A 22,631-nucleotide genomic window follows, 5' to 3' on the forward strand; every position below is an offset into this window, starting at 1 on the left:
AGTAGACATGTGAGATGTATATTTGTGTTACTGTTTAGTTTGGATCAGCTGGGCACAGTTTGCTGCATTCACCTAGTGTTTCTCACTCACAGAATCACACATAAACAAAAACAAATTTTGCATTATGCTCAAATTGTTCCCTGATACGTCAACTGCATTGAGACGAACTTCTGCTTTTTTGCATGCCGTTTTGAGTGTTATAGGATAGACCACAACTTGATTCCATCTTTTAGAAACTATACCTGAGGCATAAATTAAAGGAAGTAGTTTTGTGGGGATTAGGGTTTGTGAAATCAAAAATATCTGAGACAGGTCTTGATTTAGAAAGTTTATTTTGGCAAAGTTAAGGACAGGCCCATGACATAGCCTCAGGAGGTCCTGATGACATGTGCCCAAAGTGGTCCGGTGTGGCTTGCTTTGACACTTTTTAGGAAGACATAATACATCAATCAATACCTGCAAGATGTACATTGGTTTAATCTGGAAAGGTGAGACAACTTGAAGCAGAGGCTTCTGGGTTATAGGTAGATTTAAAACTCTTCTGATTGGCAATTGGTTGAATGAGTTATTATCTAAAGAGCTGGAATCAATACAAAGGAATGTATGGGTTATGATGGTTAGAGGCTATGGAAACTAAAGTTTTATCATACAGCCTCCAGGTAACAGCCTTCAGGGAGCATAGATTGTAGAGGAAGAGTGTATAATCAGGAATGTCTGACCCCTCCTTCCCATCATGAACTAGTTTTTCAGGTTAACTTTGGAATGCCCTTGGCTGAGAAAGAGCCCAATAGTTGGGGAAGGGGGCTTAGGATTTTATTTTTGGTTTAAGGTTCAACAACCAAAACTCAAGACAGAGTTCTGCTTACTTGGACAGGGCCTTCCACTATGCACAGGGTGACCATTTGTCCCAGTTTACACTGTGGGACAGGCCTAATCATTAATAGCTCCTCCTTTCACTATCAAAAGCTTCTCATTTGGGTAACAATTTATAGTCACTTGAGCTATAATTAGTGAACCCATTATACAGTGCTTGGGAGTCTGGAAACAGAGGGCTACCAAGTCCAGAGAAACAGACCGTTGAGTCAGCAGGAATGTGCACCTCCAGATTTTGGGAAACCACACCACAAGCAACTGTGTCTCCAACGTACACCCTTTCTGGCCCTCACTGCCAAGGCCAACTCTGCCTCTGAGATTTACCATAGTCTTTTTGTTCCTTATCAAAGAATTTCAGTTAAAAGCATTTATGAGGCCAGGTGCAATGGCTCATGCCTGTAATCCCAGCACTTTGGGAGGCTGATGCAGGCGGATCACTTGAGGTCAAGATTTTGAGACCAGCCTGGCCAACATGGAGAAACCTTGGCTCTACTAAAAATACAAAAATTAGCTGGGCATGGTGGTGCATGCATGAAACCCCAGCTACTTGGGAGGCTGAGGCAGAATTGCTTGAACTCGGGAGGCAGAGGTTGCAGTGAGCTGAGATCACACCACTGCACTCCAGCCTGGGTGACAGAGTGAGACTGTCTCAACAACAACAAAAAGCATTTACGAGTTGTTTTCTCAGATCTTTGCCCTTGACAAAAATGAAGACAAGTGCTTCAGAAATAAAAGGGCAATGTGATTTTTAAATTTCCAGTTAAAATGTTTCATGGTTTTAAGATCAAAATGGCTTCTTTAGATATGTGCCAAGGCTTTGTGTGGCCAGTTGTTGGATTTCTAGTTTTCTTTGGGGCATTAACACAGAATCTGAAAAACTATTTGTTTGGAAAAGTTTAATTTCACTGAGATCTAATTTATAGAGATTTTCCATATTATTTAATACCTCTTTGCTTAAGAGGAAAAAACTACAAAACCAAACCAACTAGTTATCCAGGTAAAAGAGATTTTCAAGATAAAAGAGACTAAAAGTGGTTAGAAATTAAATTGATATTCCACAAAAGCTTTATACTCTTGGATGACTATTTGAAAACTGCATTTCATTGAGCCTCTTCACTAATTAAAAATCTGAAATACAAGTTTGGTTTGAAATAATAGTTCTGGGCTGAGAATTACAGAAGAAAAAAATCTCAAGGTAGGGTAAATAAATTACAGCACATTATAGACAAGTAAGAACTATACTTACAGGTTAACAAAACCAGCCACAGTAGTCATGGCTAAGCACTAGCATAGTCTAAACCCAGGGAACTCAGCTATCTGACCTTATGCCTGGCTGGGATGAACAACTGACCATCTTGGTTTAGACACCATATATAATAGAATCGGATCCAAAAAGCCAGAATAGAGGGTAGGTTCTAGTTGTTAGTTTTAGGATTCTAGGAAATATGCAAACGTTTACTTTTTTCTTTTTTCCTTTTTTTTTTTTTTTTTTTAGATGGAGTCTCACTTTGTCACCCAGGCTGAAGTGCAGTTGCACCATCTTGGCTCACAGCAACCTCTGTCTCCTGTGTTGGAGCAATTCTCCTGCCCCAGCCTCCTGAGTAGCTGGGGTTACAGGTGTGCACCACCACAGCTGGCTATTTTTTATAATTTTAGTAGAGACGGGGTTTTGCCATGTTGGCCAGGCTGGTCTTGAACTCCTGACCTCAAGTGATCCACCCCCTTGGCCTCCCACAGTGCTGAGATTACAGGCGTGAGCTACCCGTGGGCTGAGGTACGGTTTGCTTTAATGGAACACTGTAAACAGGAATGAGACTGTCTTGACAGACCAGAAACAAGAAAATCTATCTAAATGCAGATGCAACAGGGAAACTGGAAAATATCCAGCTGCCCTACATCAGCTGTTTTCCTTCTAAAATTGAGTAAAAATATTCACATGTTCCACTACTGTATTTTTCAAGACAAAATGTCTCCAAAAGTTTACTGAATCTTTTGGACAAAATGAAGTATTTCTGGTCACTGTGACTGTAGCCACAGTGGGACATGGTACACAAACTGCCAAGAGTGAACAAAAAGGCAGGGTAAAAAAATACAAGCTGGTCAGAGGTGGTGGCTCACGCCTGTAATCCCAACACTTTGGGAGGCCAAGGCAGGATCATTTGAGCTTGGGAGTTTGAGATCAGCCTGTCCAACACGGTGAGACCCCCATCTCTACAAAAAATACAAAAAAACCAGCCAGGCATGGTGGCACACACCTGTAGTCCCAGCTACTTGGAAGCCTGAAGTGGGAGGAGTGCTTGAGCCTGGGAGATCAAGGCAGTAGTGAGGCAAGATCGCACCACTGCACTCCAGCCTGGGTGACACTGTCACACACACATACAAATTGCAGGTGCTCTAGACATAACTTCAGATTACTCAATGGCCTTTAGAGTATCATAAACTACTAAATTAGCTATTTCAATGAAATTCTTAATACCTTAATTGCAAAAAAGTAGTGGTGGAACCCTGAATAGATTGGCCATGGTAACCAATCACAAAAAAAATGAGGCCAAGTCTTGCACATGGACCAAATGATCACTACTTTTGATGTAGATTATAGCTGGCAGCTAATGGGTGAAGAATTTCACTTAAAAAGCTCTACAAGCGGGCACTGCAGCAGTGTGGGAAAAGGTGGAAACTTAGCAAACCTCAGATATGGGTTAAGGTCTTACCACTTAATAGCAGTTATGTGACCTTGGGTTCATCATTTAACACATGAATCTGTTATCAACTCTCTAAAAATAAGGTTAAGATTCTCTGACAATTGAAAAATAAAAGTGTTCGGTGCACTGTAAGATACTTTAATAACTAAATGAGTAAAACTACCATTTGAACATTCAGAAACTTGTATTATGAAAAGGCTAAAAAGTGTGAGAGAAGATTTAAAATACATTCCTTGCAAAAATTAAGAATTTTTGCTTTAATAATCAGCAATAAACCCCTTGCAGAGTAAGCATGGATGAAATATCTAGCATCAACTACATTCAGTAGCAGATTGTAAGTGCTCACCAAAAAGCTACATGTTCTATACCTTCCAGTCTTGTTTGCAGTGAGGCTGTAGGTGGAAGGCATGTCTCTTTCAGGTCTGGTTCTTAAAAATACTCTACACCATCTGCTAGTCTGCTCTCTCTGATTTGGCAATGTTGGAGACCATGTGTTCCAGATGGCATAGCTAAAAATGGAGGATTGCCCAGTCCACAATGGACATTTCATGAGCATAAATTTTTGTATTAAGACACACCGACTTAATGTTTGTTAACTGTGGCATAACCTACTTTATCATGATACTGTATATGCAAGGATTTGAGATAGGGTTGAAAATACACATGCATAAAGAATCATAACAAGGTTCCCACCCTCTTGAGAAAGAGTTAAGGATTCTAACCCCAAATTTATAGTCCATTCATTCCAGTAAAGAAATATGTTTCATCAGCATATTTCTCATCAACAAATATTCTGTGCTGTTAAGCATTATACTAGGTACATATATTTCTGAAGCCTACCATATGAATATTGAGGTGGATCTTTATCAAGGAGCTTCATATGTCACTGACATTACAGTACTTCCTCAGCCCTCAGCAATCCATTATTTGTAAATGTTCAAAAAATCTCAACCATTCGATTTTACATAAATGAATTTAATCAATATCCACCCACTCTAATTTACAACCAGCTTGAAAAACACTATATTTAGAAAAAGGACTAGAGTGACGAATTTCATTATCCTTATCTGCATGGCCTTATCTCAAATTTTTGAGAATGCTTTTTCTACTATATGATAATACATGTTCTCGTGGAGAGAAAATCCTACGATCCTTTGCAAGTCAACATTTTGATTGTAGAAAACAAAATCTAGCAAAACAATCTCTATTACATAGCACTTCATATAGGAAATAATGCTAAGACTTAGAAATGGAAGCCTAGCCACGTTACTGTTAGGAAAGGGATGTGGCCCTGGAGCAGACCCACCAGTCCATGTTTTATGAACAGCTTGAATGTTTCAGTAGCATCTACCATTGTTTATTACAATGTAGTTGGTCTTCCACTCAGTTCAGATTCTCAATAGCAGGCAGTGTGCTTATCTGTCTTCACATTTCCAAGGATGGGAAAGTAGTAGTAAGCCTTTACATACAGAAGGTACTTCATAAATGCCTGTCAAAAGACTTAAAAGGACAAACATAGGGAAAAGTATATTTACTAGGCTTCCACAATCCATACTTACTTTAAATCCAATCTAGAAATAAGAACACGACTTATATTAGGCAATATACTTGCAGATTTGTACAACAGCATTACCACAGCAGGGTCTTGCTAACTCACAGTGTGTTCCAGGCATACATGCTGCAAAAATATCTCTCCTGGGGTCCTAGGGGCTTTCAAATGTTCCACCAGGTGCGGGCAAGATGAGATTCATAGTGCTCAATTCATCATGCACATGAAATATATTTTCCCACAACACCACATTATCACAAGCCTATGAACAATTCTGGTAAGGTAGGAAATATAAAACTCTTTCCAAATAACAGTATTTCAATTATGCCACAAGGTAAACAATTTGCTGTGAACTGTCCTGCGTATCTAATCATTTAATACATTGCTTCTATAAGAAAATGCTATTTAAGTTAAATTTCAGTCATTTTTTTCTCATTATAGACTGCAGATGCAAACATTTAATAGTAAACAAAATGTTTATCTCAATTTTTCTTTGACATTTTTATGCTTTGAAAATTCAGAATGGATATATGCCATGTAAAAACAAATGAAGTACAAAATATTTCAGATTTACATACTGATAAACAAAAAAACACTTATCAGGAGAACTTACAAAAATGAAGTGCACTCTAGTACCATCATCTATCATGACTAAATGTGAGATTAGCACAGCTATATTATTTGTACATTGCCAACAAACACCTAGAAAGAGATGGGAAGTAAAATCCTAGGAGTTTTATGTGTGGAGTCCGGGGTTTTCAAATACAGACATCATTCCAACATTCTGAGATTAGGGTGATTAGGGATCATTTTGGAGTTGGAATGTTCAACAAAAGTGATGTTAAGTAAAATGTACAACTTCTGGATCTGTGCAGACATTGAAGGTGTAACGAGTTTGGCTTTCACTCTGCTGTTTCTTTCACACTTTATATTTTAAAGTAAGTCTCAAGGAACTTTTCTTTCCAGTTTGAGAATTCAACCCACTTTAAAATGGAAACACAAAACAAAAAACGGGTGACCTCCATTGTCATGAAATATGAGATTTACTTTAAAAATCGGAATGCTTATTTCTTACAAAGTACACCATGGAAAACCCTGGGGGGAAATTCTTGACAAATGTATTCATTAACTGTATTTAAAATTTCTGCCTGCCTTTCTTTGACCATGTTACTGCCAAATAGCAAAAAAATAAACATAACCCAGCTAGATTTCTTCCTTTAGAATATGGTAGTGTCTTTGATATTTTGTACCATGTACAGTATTTTAAATAGCAAAGAAATGACCATGCATCAAGCTAAAGGTAGTGAGTGATTAATGCTCAAGAGCCTGCTCTTTGAGACTATAAATATGGTTACTGTATTATGAGTATATCCACTAATGTCTCATAAGATCCTCTTAATGATATCCTATCAACCCTGAAAAAATGGCTGCTGCTAGGCAACTCCAAAGAGTTACATAGTTACGTATAGTGGATGGATAACACAAATAATTTTTTTTTTAAATAATATGAATTTAAAATAGCCACAAACAGGGTGACTGCATGTAAGTGGCTGAACTACCAGTAAAGGGGAAGGTAAATGGGCCTAAACTACAATACCTAGCAAGGACTGGATCTGTGCAGGCTTCTATGTACAGAGACAAGCAGGGTTAGGCACTTAAAGCTTTTTGATGAAAATCCTGGGAAAGAGCTGAGCCTATATTTATATTATACTATCAAAACAACAATATACTTTTCATGAAGAAACATGCAATCAGAAATATTACAGAGAGTGAAGAGAGCCTAGGAGTTTTCTGAAAATGAAATGACACGTTTTTCCAGAGTATCATAATATCTCAATTATAAAATTTGATAGTTTTACATTATCATATTTCTTTAGTGGTAAATACCTCATTAAAAAATTATTTAAAAAATTATTGACAACAAATACAAAGCCTTAGTTAGTATAGATATTACTATACTGGCACCCATCTCGTAAGGAAAATATCACCATCTAGATATCTGAAATATCTTCTATCATCCAGTATCTTAAACCAATCTCTTAAATTGTTCTATTCAACGGTACTTTTGCTGTCTTGCCCCTATTCCTCTATCAATAGACCTTTTAAAAATTATAATATCCTACATATATAAAATAAAAATCTAATGTCATAAAAATCTCAAAAATGTAATGTTAGTAGTGTTGATTATCTAAAGACTTCATGGAATAGCTTTAAACATTTATTGCCCAGATGTATTAAAAAGAATTCTTCAATGTAATGATATCAATGGTCCTAATACATCTGTAAACAGAATACCACTAAAAAATTTTTACTGGCATGAAATACTATACTTATGGTTGTGTGAAACTTTAAAATCTTAAAGTCTCTTAACATAATCATGTATATCTATGTACAAAACATACATAAATTTCACTTTATTTAAAACATATGAAAGAGGTAATTTCAAATCACACTAAACATAATAAATATAGAACTTGCTTTGTTAAAAATCTACAGTATACATTCAAGTAAAGGCTAAACTTCCAATGCCAATTATATTTGAGACAAAATTAAACGTTTACAATAATCAGTTTCCTAAAAGTGCTATTTTTAATACCTATAAGAGGAAACTCATTCTAGTGCTTTTGTTTCCATCCAAACATCTATACATTCCTTCATTCACAGAACCAGATGCTTCTGTTACTAAAAATACATATCCAAAGCTTTTATATCCTTTTAAATAGATTTAACATTTCAACTCTTTGGGGGAAGACAGGGAAGTCCAAACAAACGACTTAGACCATCTTCTTAGAGATAATTGACTTTATGACACACCCTGTTTCAACTTAGATGTGAAATTTGATGAATATGTTAATGAAAAAAATTCCAGTCCACATGTCTAAGGTAAGTCATCTTTTTCTACATGAGAATTTGTGTAGGTCAAGGAGCATCCACTATAGCAACCTTCCTGTGATCCAGGTCTTGATGCCACACTCCATTTCTGATTTGTACATTCTCCTCCAACCTGATTTGGTTTAATATCTTCAGGAGTTATATTCAGTACATTGATTGAACTGTCGGAAAAAGAAAGGCAGATCTTAGTGACTCTCCTCTCCTCCTTTTATACTGTATATATGCCTGATGTCTAAGGTCTCATTGCTTCCATGTCTTGTGCTAATTTACATAAATTTGGAGGACACATGATCAAAAACATTAAAGTGTTTCAAAATGGTGTAATGTATCACTTTTATCCTATCTATCCATCTACTTATTTATTCCTTTAGTCGACTTTGATGCATGTTGTCCAACTGGAGCTTAAGGGTTTCGAAAGCTAATATTCCAAATGTCTCCATTTTTCTACCACTATTATTTATCTTGTTATGTTTTCTTTCTTTACATGTCCACTTGTTAAAAAGCATCCTTTCATCTATTCACCAAGACAGATACTTAATGAGTGCCTTCAGAAGTGGCTAAAAGACCAGACTCTGTAGTGAGATGGTTTTGGTTCAATCAGCCTCAAAACAATAAATCTGCTAAAATGGTAACTTTAAAATCTATGCAGTTGAACCAATGAATAATACATTTTTCATCAATTGAATATGTTATGTAATTTTCTTAAAAACTTTTCTAAATGTACACTTCTTGTGACTTTTGTTTACTAATTCAACCTCATAATGTGGCAATCTTTTAAAAATACTGTTCCTTTTAATTCTAAAAATGTAAACCAAAAACCTAGTTTAAAATATTACTTAAAAAAAAAAAAAAGGCTGGGAGCAGTGACTCACAACTGTAATCCTAGCACTTTGGGAGGCTGAGGCTGAGGCTGAGGCACCCAAACAGGAATTCAGGAGTAGCCTGAACAACATGGTGAAACCCTATCTGTACCAAAAATTAGCTGGGATTAATGGTGCATGCCTAGTTTGATCATTTGTATAGGGATTCTGATGACTTATAGTAATTTAGTCATCAGAATCCCTGTACAAATGATTAAACTAAGTTTTGTAACTTATGCACGAGTCTCCTTGCCCGGAATCTAAGGCACAGCCTTTATGTAAAATTCCATTCTACAGTGAAGGAGCAATGAGGATGTTTTAGAAATTAGCTACAAATACTCCTAATTATTTTGTTGTAATATTATTATTAATATAAACCAAGATCTGAAATGCTTCAGGAGCAAGAGAATCAAATTTATCAAATTTAAAATGTAAAGAACCATGTCAGGAATCACAGCTTCCCTACTAGTTATAAAACTCTTTTCTGTTTATTCTTGGAGGCTAGTTAACAATGAATAGCTTGAATTCCTTTAAGCTCCAAAATTGTTTCTATACCACTGATGTTGTTGAGTGGAGCATTCGGAAACAGAAAATCATGTTTATATTTGTTTACATATATTTTTATTTTTTATTTATTTTTTGAGACACAGTCTCCACCCAGGCTGGAGTGCAATGGTGCAATCTTGGCTCACTGCAACCTCTCCCTCCTGGGTTCAAACGATTCTCCTGCCTCAGCCTCCCGAGTAGCTGGGATTACAGGCACCCACTACCACACCCAGCTAATTTTTGTATTTTTAGTAGAGACGAGGTTTCATCATGTTGGCCAGGCTAGTCTTGAACTCCTGACCTCGTGATCCACCTGCCTTGGCCTCCCAAAGTGCTGGGATTACAGGTGTGAGCCACCGTGCATGGCCTATATTTTTATTTTTATAGTCTGTCACTAAATGTTTACAATGTAACTAGGTACTGTTTTTAAGTGCTTCTAATATATTAACACTTCACTTGCAAACCCTATGATTTAGGTACTAAATGCTGAACTTTAAACACAACACAATGCCTTCAAGAAATACTTATGCCAAATATTTCAAAATTATTTGTAAAAACAATTATGTAAAACAATTATGTAAAACACTAAATATTTAAAATATATAAAAACAATTGAGACAACTACATTATGCTATCTCTTAGATATAAAATGTATTCTTTGTAAATGGTAGCAGAATTTGCATCTGTATCTATATAGATAGGTCTGATTGGTCAAATTTGCAAGTCTGAATAACATTTTATGTAAGAAAATACTAGGAGCTTACACATTATCTTTTGACTGTAAAATAAACTTTAACTTCCCATATCCAACTCATCTATTGGCTCTAAGTTCAAAATATATCCCAAATCCAAGCATTTCTATCTTCACATTATGACCCTAGTCCAAATTACCATCACCTTTTGTTTCCACTCCAATAGTGCCTCCTAACTGGATTTCCTGGTTTATATTACAGACTCCTACAATCTGCTTTCAACATTATAAAACAGTACTCTTTATAAAACTTGTTTTCACTCTCTTGCTTAAAACTGATGTTTCTTCTGTTCCCCTTAGAACAACATTTGACCTAGAAATGCACACTAAAATATTCTGTAAATGAAATCCCAGATGTGTGCATGCTGAGTGGGATTACATATGAACAATACTGATCATGAGTTAATAACTGCTGAACCTGAGTGACAGGTACACGGGGGTTCATGATCTTAGTCTCTCTGTATCTGTGCATATTTGAACTTTTACATCTCTCCATCCTCATCTCACACCTCTAGGTCTTGTTCACTACGCTCACCATCACAAATGTATGAAGTGTGTCCCACCTCAGGGTACCTACACTTGGCTAGAGTGCTCTTACCTAGCTCTTTTTCATTCCCTCCAACAGTTACTTGGGGTCCTAATCCCCTCGCCTCTTAAAAATCAACATGACTTATAGGGTGTTCTCCTCCTTCTCCTTTTAAAAGTTTCATTTCTTGTTTTAAACTCCATCTATTTCATACTTCTTGGCCCAAGGGCCAGCTGGCTTATTTGACACTTAGTTCCACTCCAGCCTCTAGCACAGGCCAAGTTTGTTTCAGCTCTGACTGGTGCTTTCCAAGGCCCTTGTCTCCTATTTTTAATTAAGAGCAAAGAGATTATCACCACACTTTCCAACTTCTCTCTCTAATCTTTTCTATTCTCTATCTTACTAGGAACCTTCTACCTGCTTCCTCTGCTTCATTTAAAACTAAACTTGGAACTGGCTCTGAAGTAGAGTATTGATGTTATCTCAGAAAATGATTAAATAACTTGAGATAGAGGACAATACCAAAATGTAGCAATTAAGAGCAATATATGGGTTTCCTACGGTGGAGAGCCAAGTTTTTTTACACTGTCATCCTTGGGCACAGATCTTTATCACTCAAGATGAATAGGTTTTTTCAGTTCTTTGCCCTTCAACAACAATAAAATGGGCATGCCAGAAAAAAAATTTAAGATATGTACTCTACAAAAACTGTCAAAACAACATCCTTCTATTGAATACAATTAAAGCACTTAAAACATTAACTCCTATAATTAAGACTGTATTCTAAGTTGTATCTTAAATGTGAAATAAAAAGACATTCATACATACGATTTACCTCTAAGAAGACAAGGAACAGATCTACTTGTTTACTATCGTATTCCCAGCATCCAGCAGTGTCTATATATACTGGACACTCAATAAATATTTGCAGAATGAATAAATCATCTATTAATTCCTCTCCAAAGTCTCTACTGTTGCTAATACTACATACACGCCACCTTTTCCTTAGCAGAGCAACTTCAGCAATTTTTAGAAATATGTGAAAAGATCACTTATAGACAAATACCTATGTTCAGATACGCAGGAACGAGTCTGGCAAAAGTCTGAAGTAGAAGGTGAAGCAGGAAGAGATTTAGTAAGTTTCGACATGCAAACTGGAGACCCATTAGACATACTGTGAGGCTTCTTTTGCAGTTGCCTCGAGTGCACTGTAAGATTGTCCTGATCAGAACCTGTTTTAAAACAAGGAAGGAAAAAGGCAGTACATATGGTGAAGAATTAAATATGGTGAGGGTAAATAATCACCAGGATGATTCATCTGCAGTTCTGAGTCAGGTAAGAGATGGAACAAATTAATTTGAATATCATTAATCTTGCTATCTTTGTTGCATAGTCCACACATATTTAAAAGGATCTAGTTTTAAAAGTATTTCTAGGCTGGGTGGGGTGGCTCATACCTGTAATCCCAGCACTTTGGGAAGCTGAGGTGAAATGACTGCTTAAGCCCAGGAGTTCGAGACCAGCCTGGGCAGCATAACGAGACCTTGTCTCTACAAAAAAGTTTTAAAAATTTTCTAGGTATATTGGGTGTGTGCCTGCAGTCTCAGCTACTCGGGAGGCTGAGGCAGGGAGGACAGCCTGAGCCCAGGACGTTGAGGAGGCAGTGAGCCGAGATGCACTCCAGCCTGGGTGACAGAGTGAGACTCTGTTCTGAAAAAAAAAAAAAAAAATTCCAGAGGTAAATTTTCAAAACCTTCACATTATTACAAACTCACAACAAAAGTTACTTTGGGTATGCAGAGTCCCCCTCTCATCCCCACTTCGACTACAGTAAATAAAATATTAAAGTTGATTTTTGGGTCAGGAGTGGTGGCTCACACCTTTAATCCCAGCACTTTGAGAGGCTGAGATGGGCAGATCAACTGAGGTCAGGAGTTCAAGACCAGCCTGGCCAATATGGCGAAACCCCGTCTCTACTAAAAATACAAAAATTAGCTGGGTGTGGAGGCACACGCCTGTAATCCCAGTTACTCAGGAGGCTGGGGCAGGAGAATCGCTTGAACCCAGGAGGCAGAGGTTGTAATGAGTGAAGATCACACCACTGCACTCCAGCCTGGGCAACAGAGCAAGACTCAGTCTCCCAAAAACAAAACAAAACAAAGTTGATTTTTAGTTATAATTAGAGAGCTGTTATTGGTGATTTCAAAGTTTTGTATTAATAATATGTAGTATTTTGTATTAGAAATATGTAAATGATTTTATTTATATGCATGTTCAAATTAAAAAGTTTATAAAGTACTCACTTCCTGAGAAGGCACTGAAAAGTTTCACATTTTCTGAGTTCTGGTGGTCAAAGGTAGTCATATTTAAAAACTGCTGCTTTAACCAACTGGCTCTTTCTTCTTCAAATGCCTTTCTCTACCATAACAAATCAAAGAAATGATGATCAATATTTCAAAATCCACACAGTTGCCATTTCACATAATTGCTCCAGCTATCTGTGTTTGCTCTCTGGCTATCTGTACATGCTTCTTATGTCAAATGAGTTAACCTAAAAAATTTTGTCTCTTGTCTGTAATCCTAGTACTTTGAGAGGCTGAGGTTGGTGAAGCACTTGAGCTAAGGAGTTCGACACCAGCCTGGGCAACATGGCAAAGCCCTGTCTCTACACAAAATACAAACATTAGCTGGGCATGGTGGCACAGGACTATAGTCCCAGCTACTTAGGAGGCTGAGGAGGGAGGATGGCTAGAGCCTGGGAAGTCAAGGCTGTAGTGAGCCGAGATAGCGCCACTGCACTCCAGCCTGGATGACACAGCAAGACCCTGTCTCAAAAAGAAACCTAAAACAATAGAAATTCATCTGTTTCACCTAATAAACCAACCATCACTGTTTTTATATCAACTTTAAGTTCAAATGAACAATGCAAAAAATTAAACAGAATATTAGCATAACTTCTGAACACAGAAAAATTATGAAGTTACAAACAACAGAAAAAGTCTATATTGTAAATTAGTCACTTGAGAAAAGGACCTATGGCTTCATCAAGCGTTTCTCTCATCCTCTAGCCATCTATCAGTACTGGTAGCCACCACCACTAAACCACAAGAGGGCATATGCAAATTATGTCAAACCGCCCCCTTCTGAACAGCTGATGAATCCTAAACTAAATTCCCTATCACCCCTCAGGTCCTGCATGCCTCCCCTCCCATCCCTCACTATGCCCACTGTCCCCAGTGACCACACGGAGAAAGACTCTCATGCAGGGAAAGGCACCTGGCAACTGGGAGTGATATGCAAAGTAGCAAGATTATCTCTTGGAGTAATGTGGGGAATATGGGCTCAGAAATGGGTAGGAGACGATGCAGGTGCAAATGTTGTTTCCTGAAGACAGCTACTGATAAAACAGACGTTCACATTGTGAACTGAGGAAATCCACATCAGCTACTTAAAACAAGCAACACTCAGTCTTTCATTCATAAACATTAATATAGAATCACGTATCACCAGACATTTGAAGAAAACTAATAGTATAATATAGAAAAAAGGTCAAGATAAATAGAAAACTATGGATAACAGATAACTTAAGATATGAAAGAAATATTTTTTAAAAATGTAACACATATTACCAGACAGTATTAATCAACATCTGTAAAACAGCATCATGTTATATAAAGAAAAGCAAAAATTAAGGGCATTAGAAAATTTTAAAGATAAATTCTAAAACAAAAACTCAGTGGCTAAAATGAATAATAAGATTGACCCTGAAAGGCCAGTTTGGTGATCCCTAAGATAAAGGAAAGAGAATATCCCAGAATTGAGAACAAAGGTCGACCTATAGATATATATTTGGAAGGCCAAACGTGTGTCTAACAAGAGTTCCAGAACACAGAGAAGTCAAAGAAGGAAAAAATAAAGAAGAAAATGTCCCTAAATTAAAGAAATGCAGAATCTTTAGGCTGAAAGGAACTCCGTAGATATACCCTGGTAAAATTTCCAAACTTTAAGAGTAGAAAATACTAAAGCTTCCAGAGAGGAGATAAAAAATAAAACACAATTTTCTACAAAGTAACACAGGTATATTATAATCAGCCTTCTCATCAGTAAAACTAAACACTAGGAGAAATGAAGTAATTCAAAATTTTGAGGGAAAAAGTTGGAATCTAAATTCTATACCCAACCAAACCAATCAAGTATAAATATATTTTTGAATATTCCAGAATTCAGAATGCTTATCATTCATGCACTACTTATGAAAAAAATTACTCAAGAAGGTAATACAGCAAATTGAATAGAAACCCAAGAAAGATGATAACATGAGAAATAAGAAACATGGCAGCTGAATCTGATTCAGGAAATCACAAAGGAAGCTACAGAGACAGTCAAATTATTCACTAGATAGTGATGTATCTCTCTGGGTTGCAAAGACATAATAATAAAGAATATTTTCTATGTGTTCAAACATACTCTGTTATAGAACAATTTTCTGTTATCAATTTTCTTTCTTGGTTTTCCAACTTTTAGGTTTCAAGTTTAGACAAAGTACTTATATCTACATTGTATTAGAGGACAAACTGTAAGTGTAATAACAACAAAAAATAGTACCACAAAAAAAAATTGCAAAGTAGAGGAGCAAGAGAGGTAAAACAAGAGTAACTACAAGAATGTCCTCATCTTTCACTGCAGGGATGAATTGATAATAACTGAAGTGGAACAAACATGAAATGGAAGCTTTACATTATTTCCTTAAAGCCAAAAAAAAAAAAAAAAGGCAGCCAGAAGAACGAAAGGAACAATATTATGAAGAAATGAGATGCGAATGAGGAAGGGTGTAGGTTGGAGGTACAAGGACACAGAATTTCTTATCTTTCATAGCAGAGAATCAATAAATTGATAAAGAAGAAAACCCGAAATACATTAAAAGTTAAAATAGTACTTCCTAAAAGAATTACCAACAAATATTTTTAACAGTGGTTACCTCTAAGGAATGAAACTGGGGATGAGAAAGGAGGATACTTTCTCACTTCATAGCTTCTTGTATGAATTGAGTTTTGTTGACTTCTTTTTTTTTTTAACCATGTTCAGACATTACTGCTACAATTTTTGAAGGGGGAATACGTAGAAGACACATTGCTAAGTAAAAAAAGCAAGCTGTAGTGTATATATAATAATGACGGATTGGGGATAGGAGAACTTTATTTTTTTTAACTATACTTCCTTTTTTTCTTTTTTTGAGACAGAGTTTCGCTCTTGTTACCCAGGCTGGAGTGCAATGGCATGATCTCGGCTCACCGCAACCTCTGCCTCCTGGGTTCAGGCAATTCTCCTGCCTCAGCCTCCTGAGTAGCTGGGATTACAGGCACGCGCCACCATGCCCAACTAATTTTTGTATTTTTAGTAGAGACGGGGTTTCACCATGTTGACCAGGATGGTCTCAATCTCTTGACCTCGTGATACACCCGCCTCGGCCTCCCAAAGTGCTGGGATTACAGGCGTGAGCCGCCATGCCTGGCTATACTTCCTTTTTAAACAGCAAATATAGCCTTGGTTGCACTGTCTTCTGACACCATACCTACTGACAGTGGATGAATGACGGATACCCAAAAGAGATCTCTTGTATGAAACTAAACACTTATCAGGAGAAAGCCAATCTGAAAGGAGTAATAAATGCTTATAGTGTTTTTTTTTTTAAATTCAATTCTCAAATCTGGTAAGGGGAAATGATGCCATTCTATATGCTCAGCCTCCCTTTCATTTCAAATTATTTATGAGATCACCAATAAATATTTTAGAAAAGAAGTAAATAGCAAGAAACAAAAGCAGACCTTAGAAGCATTCTACTGAGACCCACCCACCCCCAGTATTTTCAAAAGCACTACAATAGTTTAAAATACCTCCAATCCCAGGCGAATAGCGGCTTCTGTAAAGCTTCGTCTTTCTCTCTCAAAATTCTTTTTCTGCTCTTTAAAAAGGGACCATTCTTCTTTGAGGCGTTCCTTTTCTTCCAACAAATAACAGTCTCGTAATAGTGAAGTGGTATCATCATCACATGCAGTAGCCAGCTGCTGCTATTAAAATTTAAAACACAGTGAATTCCCGAGGGACCCTGTAACATTCCAACAAGTTGAAATAAAAGCAAGGGAAGGCAGGTCAAACTTCAGGGCAGGAAAAGAAATTATTAAAAATCAAAAAGTCAAATGAGAATTCTCATTTCCCAAAAGCTACTACCCAAACAGCAACGTATGGACTACTTAAGGAATGGTACACAATGAATCTGTTAGCAGGGAACACAGACTAGAAAACTGTCAAATATAAGGCCTTATGAAATACAGGAATACAAATCTAGTAAGTTTCCACACAATTCTGGCTTTTCATGGAGAGCAGCTTTAAAAGGTAATTCATATTCACCTGTAAAAGCTGTTGCTGAGTTTTAATCATTTCTTTACACTGCTGAATTTCTAACTCAAGTTTTTCAGTTTCCTGTTCATGGTCTTGTCGTGAGATTACATCTTCATCATTAAAACCTTCCAGGTGTACCTTTGAAACTAACACAAAATCAGTAAGTTGACATAGGTTTTACAGCTGCCATTTAGTTTATGGTGTTTTGCACATGTCTTTAAAACAAAGGCTCTCAGAAATTTTATCTTTCTAGAATCTTACAAGTTTTCTAAAAGGTAGTTATGTTCTTTGGCCTTTTAATATTTCATAAATTATAATAAAATTTATATTATTTTAACATTATAAAAAATTTTAAGTAGCAAAGCAACTACAGTTCATAACAATTATACACTTGTACAATTTTAAGACTAAATGATATGCTTACAAACAGAGCTCAATTGCCAACATTTAATTTGTAATCCATATTTATTCAAGACTACATCCCAATTAAAAACAGACAAAATGGCCATATTCTGAGAAGAGAAAAATAAAATCATTAACTATATTTTTGTTGACACTGCTTCAAAGATCAATGAAGTGCCACAAATCTTGCTCTCAAATATTAAATTCAACAAATACGAAGTCCAAACATACTTGCTATTTACTAATAGACGGCACTGACTCAAAGGAACAAAATCTTGCCTACATTCATTTTGGTGCTGTGATAATAATTTTGCTGATTGCTCTTTACTACTTAACACAATGGCACTGAGTTCATACTTTGACAATTTAAATTATTCTTTAAATAGGCTTCATTTACTGAGCAGAAATCTTTATTTTCCTGATTTAAAAGCATTCAAACTTTACCAAGTAGAAAATATTAAGAATACATTCATCAATATAGAGCTATGTATAAGGAAAGAGAATAATATCTGAAATAATACAGTTAAGAGAAAAAAGCACACTGAAGAAAAATATAGGTAATATTCAATTTTTAAAATAAAAAAAAAAAGTATCTTGCAAATCCATAAAGGAAAGTCTAGAAAAATATGCACCAAACTGTTAAGTGTTATGTGTAATGGAATAGAGATCTGGATATTCTACTTTACATACTTCCAAATTAATATTTTGCACTGAACATCTATTATTTTGAAAATAATTTTAAGTGAATTATTAGAAACATAGTAATTTGCAAGCATCTGGAAATAAGCAAAAGGTTCCTATGTTTACATGATAAACATTTCTTGATTTTTGAGAGTCAGTAAAAGAGACTCAGTTTTCTCTTTTTTGGTGGGGAACAGGTGGTCTTTGGTTACATGAATAAGATCTTAGTGGTAATTTCTGAGATTTTGGTGCACCCATCACCCGAGCAGTGTATACTATACAGAATGTGTAGTCTTTTATCCCTCACCCCCTCCACCCAGCTCAGTTCTCTTTATTCGATTGTATACTGCATCCAGAGCAGATGGATGCATGATGTCCTCTTTTCAAACATTCACTCTGAGACCAAAGTGTATTTTTCTCAGTGAGAATCAAACCTCACATCTAAATGTATGCAAAATCTCGGCTGTGCTCTGTGGCCCATGCCTACAATCAGTATTGGCCAACATAGCGAAACTCCATCTCTACTAAAAACACACCAAAAAATTAGTTGGTTGTGATGTGTGTCTGTAGTCCCAACTGCTCAGGAGGCTGAGGCAGGAGAAATCACTTGAAACTGGGAGGCAGAGGTTACAGTGAGCCAAGATCACACTGCTACACTCCAGCCTGGGTGACAGAGTGAGATTCTGTCTCAAAAAATAGAATAGAATAGAATAGAATAGAATAGAATAGAATAGAATAGAATAGAATGAAAAAGTAAATGTACGCAAAATCTTGCTTTCAAACCACCAAACTGAAGTACAGTACTTTAGTTCTGAGCTTATAATGTGGCTTTCTAAGTGATTGAAAAGCAACACCTTAACAAATGCCACAACTCACTTTAAATGCATAGAAGCAGTGGTTACCTTGGTTATCAAGTTTTTCTACATGACTTTTCAGAATTCTCCACTGTTTTCTGATGCTGTTTGTAAGCTGCTCTCTCACAGTTTCACAGGAAAGGTCCCACATACTCTCTCTGCTCAGTTCCCCGGCATCTTCTTCAACATCAGAGATAACCTACAAGTGGAGAAAGATGAGGAGGAAAGACTAGTATCTTAAAATGGCTTTAGATGCTCAGGCAGTAGTCTTCAGGTTGATTACCAGAGGGAGCCACATCAAAATCATTTCTGTGCTATATCTTATGCATATATGACCCAGTATTTAACATAAATGTCTTGAGAAAAAACAGTTAATACTGATAGAAACTCTCAAATTCAGAGCTCTCCAAACCTGAATTTGAATCCAAATATAGTTAATGACAAGTCATGAAGGTGTCTGAGAAGTAAGTATCACCACCCGTCTAATGTTTTCACGTGTTACTTAATCCTCAACTCATTACAATGTGGAAAAACCGAGGCTTAGAGAAGCAGCATAAGAGGCAGAACTGAGATTTGACATTAGAGGAACTTGTTTCTAATCCTAGGCTGCTTAAAGAAATGCACTTGTGAAATAATCTTCCAAGTATTTTATAAAAACAACTGTTAATTCTATTTTCCTCATTTACTTTTTTATACAACTGGAGATATTTTTCTTTGTAATTCTGCCAAAACATGAAATCATAAAGTAGCAAACTTTACTGATGTATGATCATGCAGGATAAAGAACATGGGGAAACAATACTAAAATGGATATATGTCATAATAACCTATATCTAAATAAAGTAGTTCTAATTTGTCATTAATATTCAGGAAGGTAGAGAGATATGCTTCACTAATTTAACAATCAAAATCTTGCTGGGGAAAAAGCATGACAGAAGATGAGAAGAAAGAAGGGCTGATTTGACTGTTCCCACATGGAGATGAGCAAAATGAGGGAGTGACTTGAGTCTGAAGAACTCTATCAGTAGTCTGAAGTCAACAACGGGCCAGAGCAGAGGTCAGGGTCTCTGAGGCAAAGCAGACAGGGGAGAAAGGCCCAGGATCCTGCTCATGGTAATTCTAGCCCCTGCCAATCCTCAGGAGCTACTTGCCAGTAACTCTTCCAATGAAGCACAACTTCTCTTCTGCACATTTTAAAGCCTATCACAATACTACAAATACGCTGTTAGAAAAATTAATGGCTGGGCATGTTGGCTTATGCCTGTAATCCCATCACTCTGGGAGGCCGAGACAGGCAGATCACAAGGTCAAGAGATTGACACCATCCTGGCCAACATGGTGAAACCCTGTCTCTACTAAAAATACAAAAATTAGCGGTATGTGCATGCCTGTAGTCCCAGCTACTCGGGAGGCTGAGGCAGGAGAATCACCTGAACCCAGGAGGCGGAAGTTGTAGTGAGCTGAGATCGCACCACTGCACTCCAGCCTGGTGACAGAGCGAGACTCCATTTCAAAAAAAAAAAAAAAAAAAAAGGAAAAAGTAAAATAATTATTGCACATTTCTCAGATTGAATTCTGTAACCACAAAGTGAAAATTTAAAAATTTGGCTGGCCAGGCACAGTGGCTCATGCCTGTAATCCCAACACTTTGTGAGGCCAAGGTGGGATGACTGTTTAAGCCCAGGAGTTCAAGACCAGCCTAAGCAACACATGAAGACCCTGCCTCTAAAAAACCAGAAAACAAAACAACAAACTCACCTAACCTGAATTTTTGGTATATGTTTTAGTTACAGGTAAGTCAATCAAATAATAAATGAAACCTGGATGCTACCTAGGCGTTCCAACATTACATCTCATTTCTCTTGCTATAATTGCTTCAAAAATCTTTCCGTACAAAAATTAGAGAGGAAATGGAGCTAGAAAAATGGATCTTTTAAAAAGATATTTAAGAGATTATTGTTTGTCCACTTAAACATTTGAACTATGAAGAATTATACATGATACTACCCACTGGCTGAGTAATGGGAGTGAAGAGGGTCTAATCATCTGAGAAAGATCCCCCTGATTTACTACATACTGAAATGCTGACTGAAATCTGGTGATAACAGTTTAAGGCTGGACCAAAAACTGAAGACGCTGCAGGAGTAACAGATACTATGCTAACCTTGAAGAGGTATTAGTGAATGTTAAGAACTGACTAGAAGTGACAGAGTTTGAGAGAAAAGGTTAATTACATATAAGAGGCCAAGCAGATCTCAAAGTGGAGAATGTAAAAGAACATTCAAGTAATAATAAAAAAATGTTAAGGAGAAAAAAAGTAAGTGGTGTGATGGGCTTATCAGTTGGACTGATTTGTGATACAACAAAATAAATAATCCTCAAATACAGGTTTAAAAGACAAGTTCTGGCGCCTTGCTGTTAACTAGCATTTTCCATCAACATTATTTTCAGATTTTAATCACTGTCAACTTGCTGAAACCTACAATTTTAACTTATATGTAAAGCAATTAAGTACAATGAACTTTTCACCATTATGTGATGCTTTTTTCAGACGTCTGCATATATTACTGCCTTCCTATGGAATGCTTTCTCCATGTTTTATTTTTAACCTCGAAAATATTTATGTTCTAAGAAGCAGTGAAAATGTCACTTTCTCTGTGATGGACTGATTGCCATAACTGTTCTTTTCTGCACATTGTACTACCCTATTACAGCACCTGACACATGTAATAATCACTTCTTCACATCTGTCTCTCCCAAAAAGAGCTTCTTGAGGGAGAAAGTCAAAATCTTTTTAGTTTTTCCCTTCCAGAGACTAGAACATAAAGGACACTCAATAAATTTAGAAACTGATTATTTGGTTCCCAAAGTTAACAAAAGTTTTACTCTCTGGAAAGTAGAGTACACAATACTAAAACAATCGAAAGGTTATTTGACATAGTGGTTATGATGGTGAGCTTTGGAGTGAGACAAACTTGGATTCAAATCCTAGCACTGTCATGTGTGATACTGGGCTACTAAGTATTGTGCCCTAGTTTCCTTATCTATAAAATGGGAATATTTGTAGTATCTAAGTCACCAAATTATAACATTTGAAATAATCTCATGTATTATGAAGAATATTTTAAAAATGAAATAATGCTTATAAAGCACTTCTTACAGTGCTTGACATGTATTAATTCCTTAGAAAATCATCTCCAGCATTTTCTAGGGTATGTTTGAAAACACAGGAACAGTCTTTTTGGTTGTCACAGTAACTGAAAGTAGCATAGCAGTGAGTGTTCTATTCAAAATACCAATAGTGTCTCCATTGAGAATGCCTATCATGTGTTTTAATTATTCATATTAGCAATCTGAAGACTATATCAGAGAGGAAAGAGCCACTTACAGTTCCTGTACTATCATCTACTCTTTCCCTGGGTTTCTTCTTTTGGGGAGAAAGAAGAGAAATCATTTCCTTTTTCATTTGCTGAAGAACCTTCTTAAGTTCAGCATTTTCCATTAGGATTTGTTTCTGACGATATTCATAATCATTCAAGAGAATTTTATACATTTCATCTTCATTCCTGAGAAAGAAACTTGTCAGTATGAAAATG

General features: G+C 36.5%; 1 protein-coding gene across 3 annotated transcripts in view; it reads right to left on the minus strand.

Moving 5' to 3' along the window:
- Nucleotides 1-5,091: 5,091 nt before the first annotated feature.
- SSX2IP (SSX family member 2 interacting protein) overlaps nucleotides 5,092-22,631 on the minus strand; it is a 72,826-nt gene continuing 55,286 nt past the window's right edge. For 2 of the 3 annotated variants that reach the window (XM_064372573.1, XM_064372572.1), the window contains exons 8-14: nucleotides 22,424-22,601; nucleotides 19,084-19,234; nucleotides 17,108-17,244; nucleotides 16,594-16,767; nucleotides 13,003-13,117; nucleotides 11,766-11,931; nucleotides 5,092-8,177 (exon numbers count right to left, since the gene is read on the minus strand). In XM_064372573.1, the coding sequence (XP_064228643.1) occupies nucleotides 8,003-8,177; nucleotides 11,766-11,931; nucleotides 13,003-13,117; nucleotides 16,594-16,767; nucleotides 17,108-17,244; nucleotides 19,084-19,234; nucleotides 22,424-22,601 (1,096 nt within the window). In that variant the 3' untranslated portion in view covers nucleotides 5,092-8,002. The remainder of the gene's footprint in view (nucleotides 8,178-11,765; nucleotides 11,932-13,002; nucleotides 13,118-16,593; nucleotides 16,768-17,107; nucleotides 17,245-19,083; nucleotides 19,235-22,423; nucleotides 22,602-22,631) is intronic. The other variant, XM_064372574.1, reaches the window with a different exon arrangement.

This window comes from Aotus nancymaae, unplaced genomic scaffold, assembly GCF_030222135.1.
Source record: "Aotus nancymaae isolate 86718 unplaced genomic scaffold, 86718_ANA_hifiasm-v0.15.2.pri h1tg000007l, whole genome shotgun sequence".
In the NCBI taxonomy this organism is placed as follows: domain Eukaryota; kingdom Metazoa; phylum Chordata; class Mammalia; order Primates; family Aotidae; genus Aotus; species Aotus nancymaae.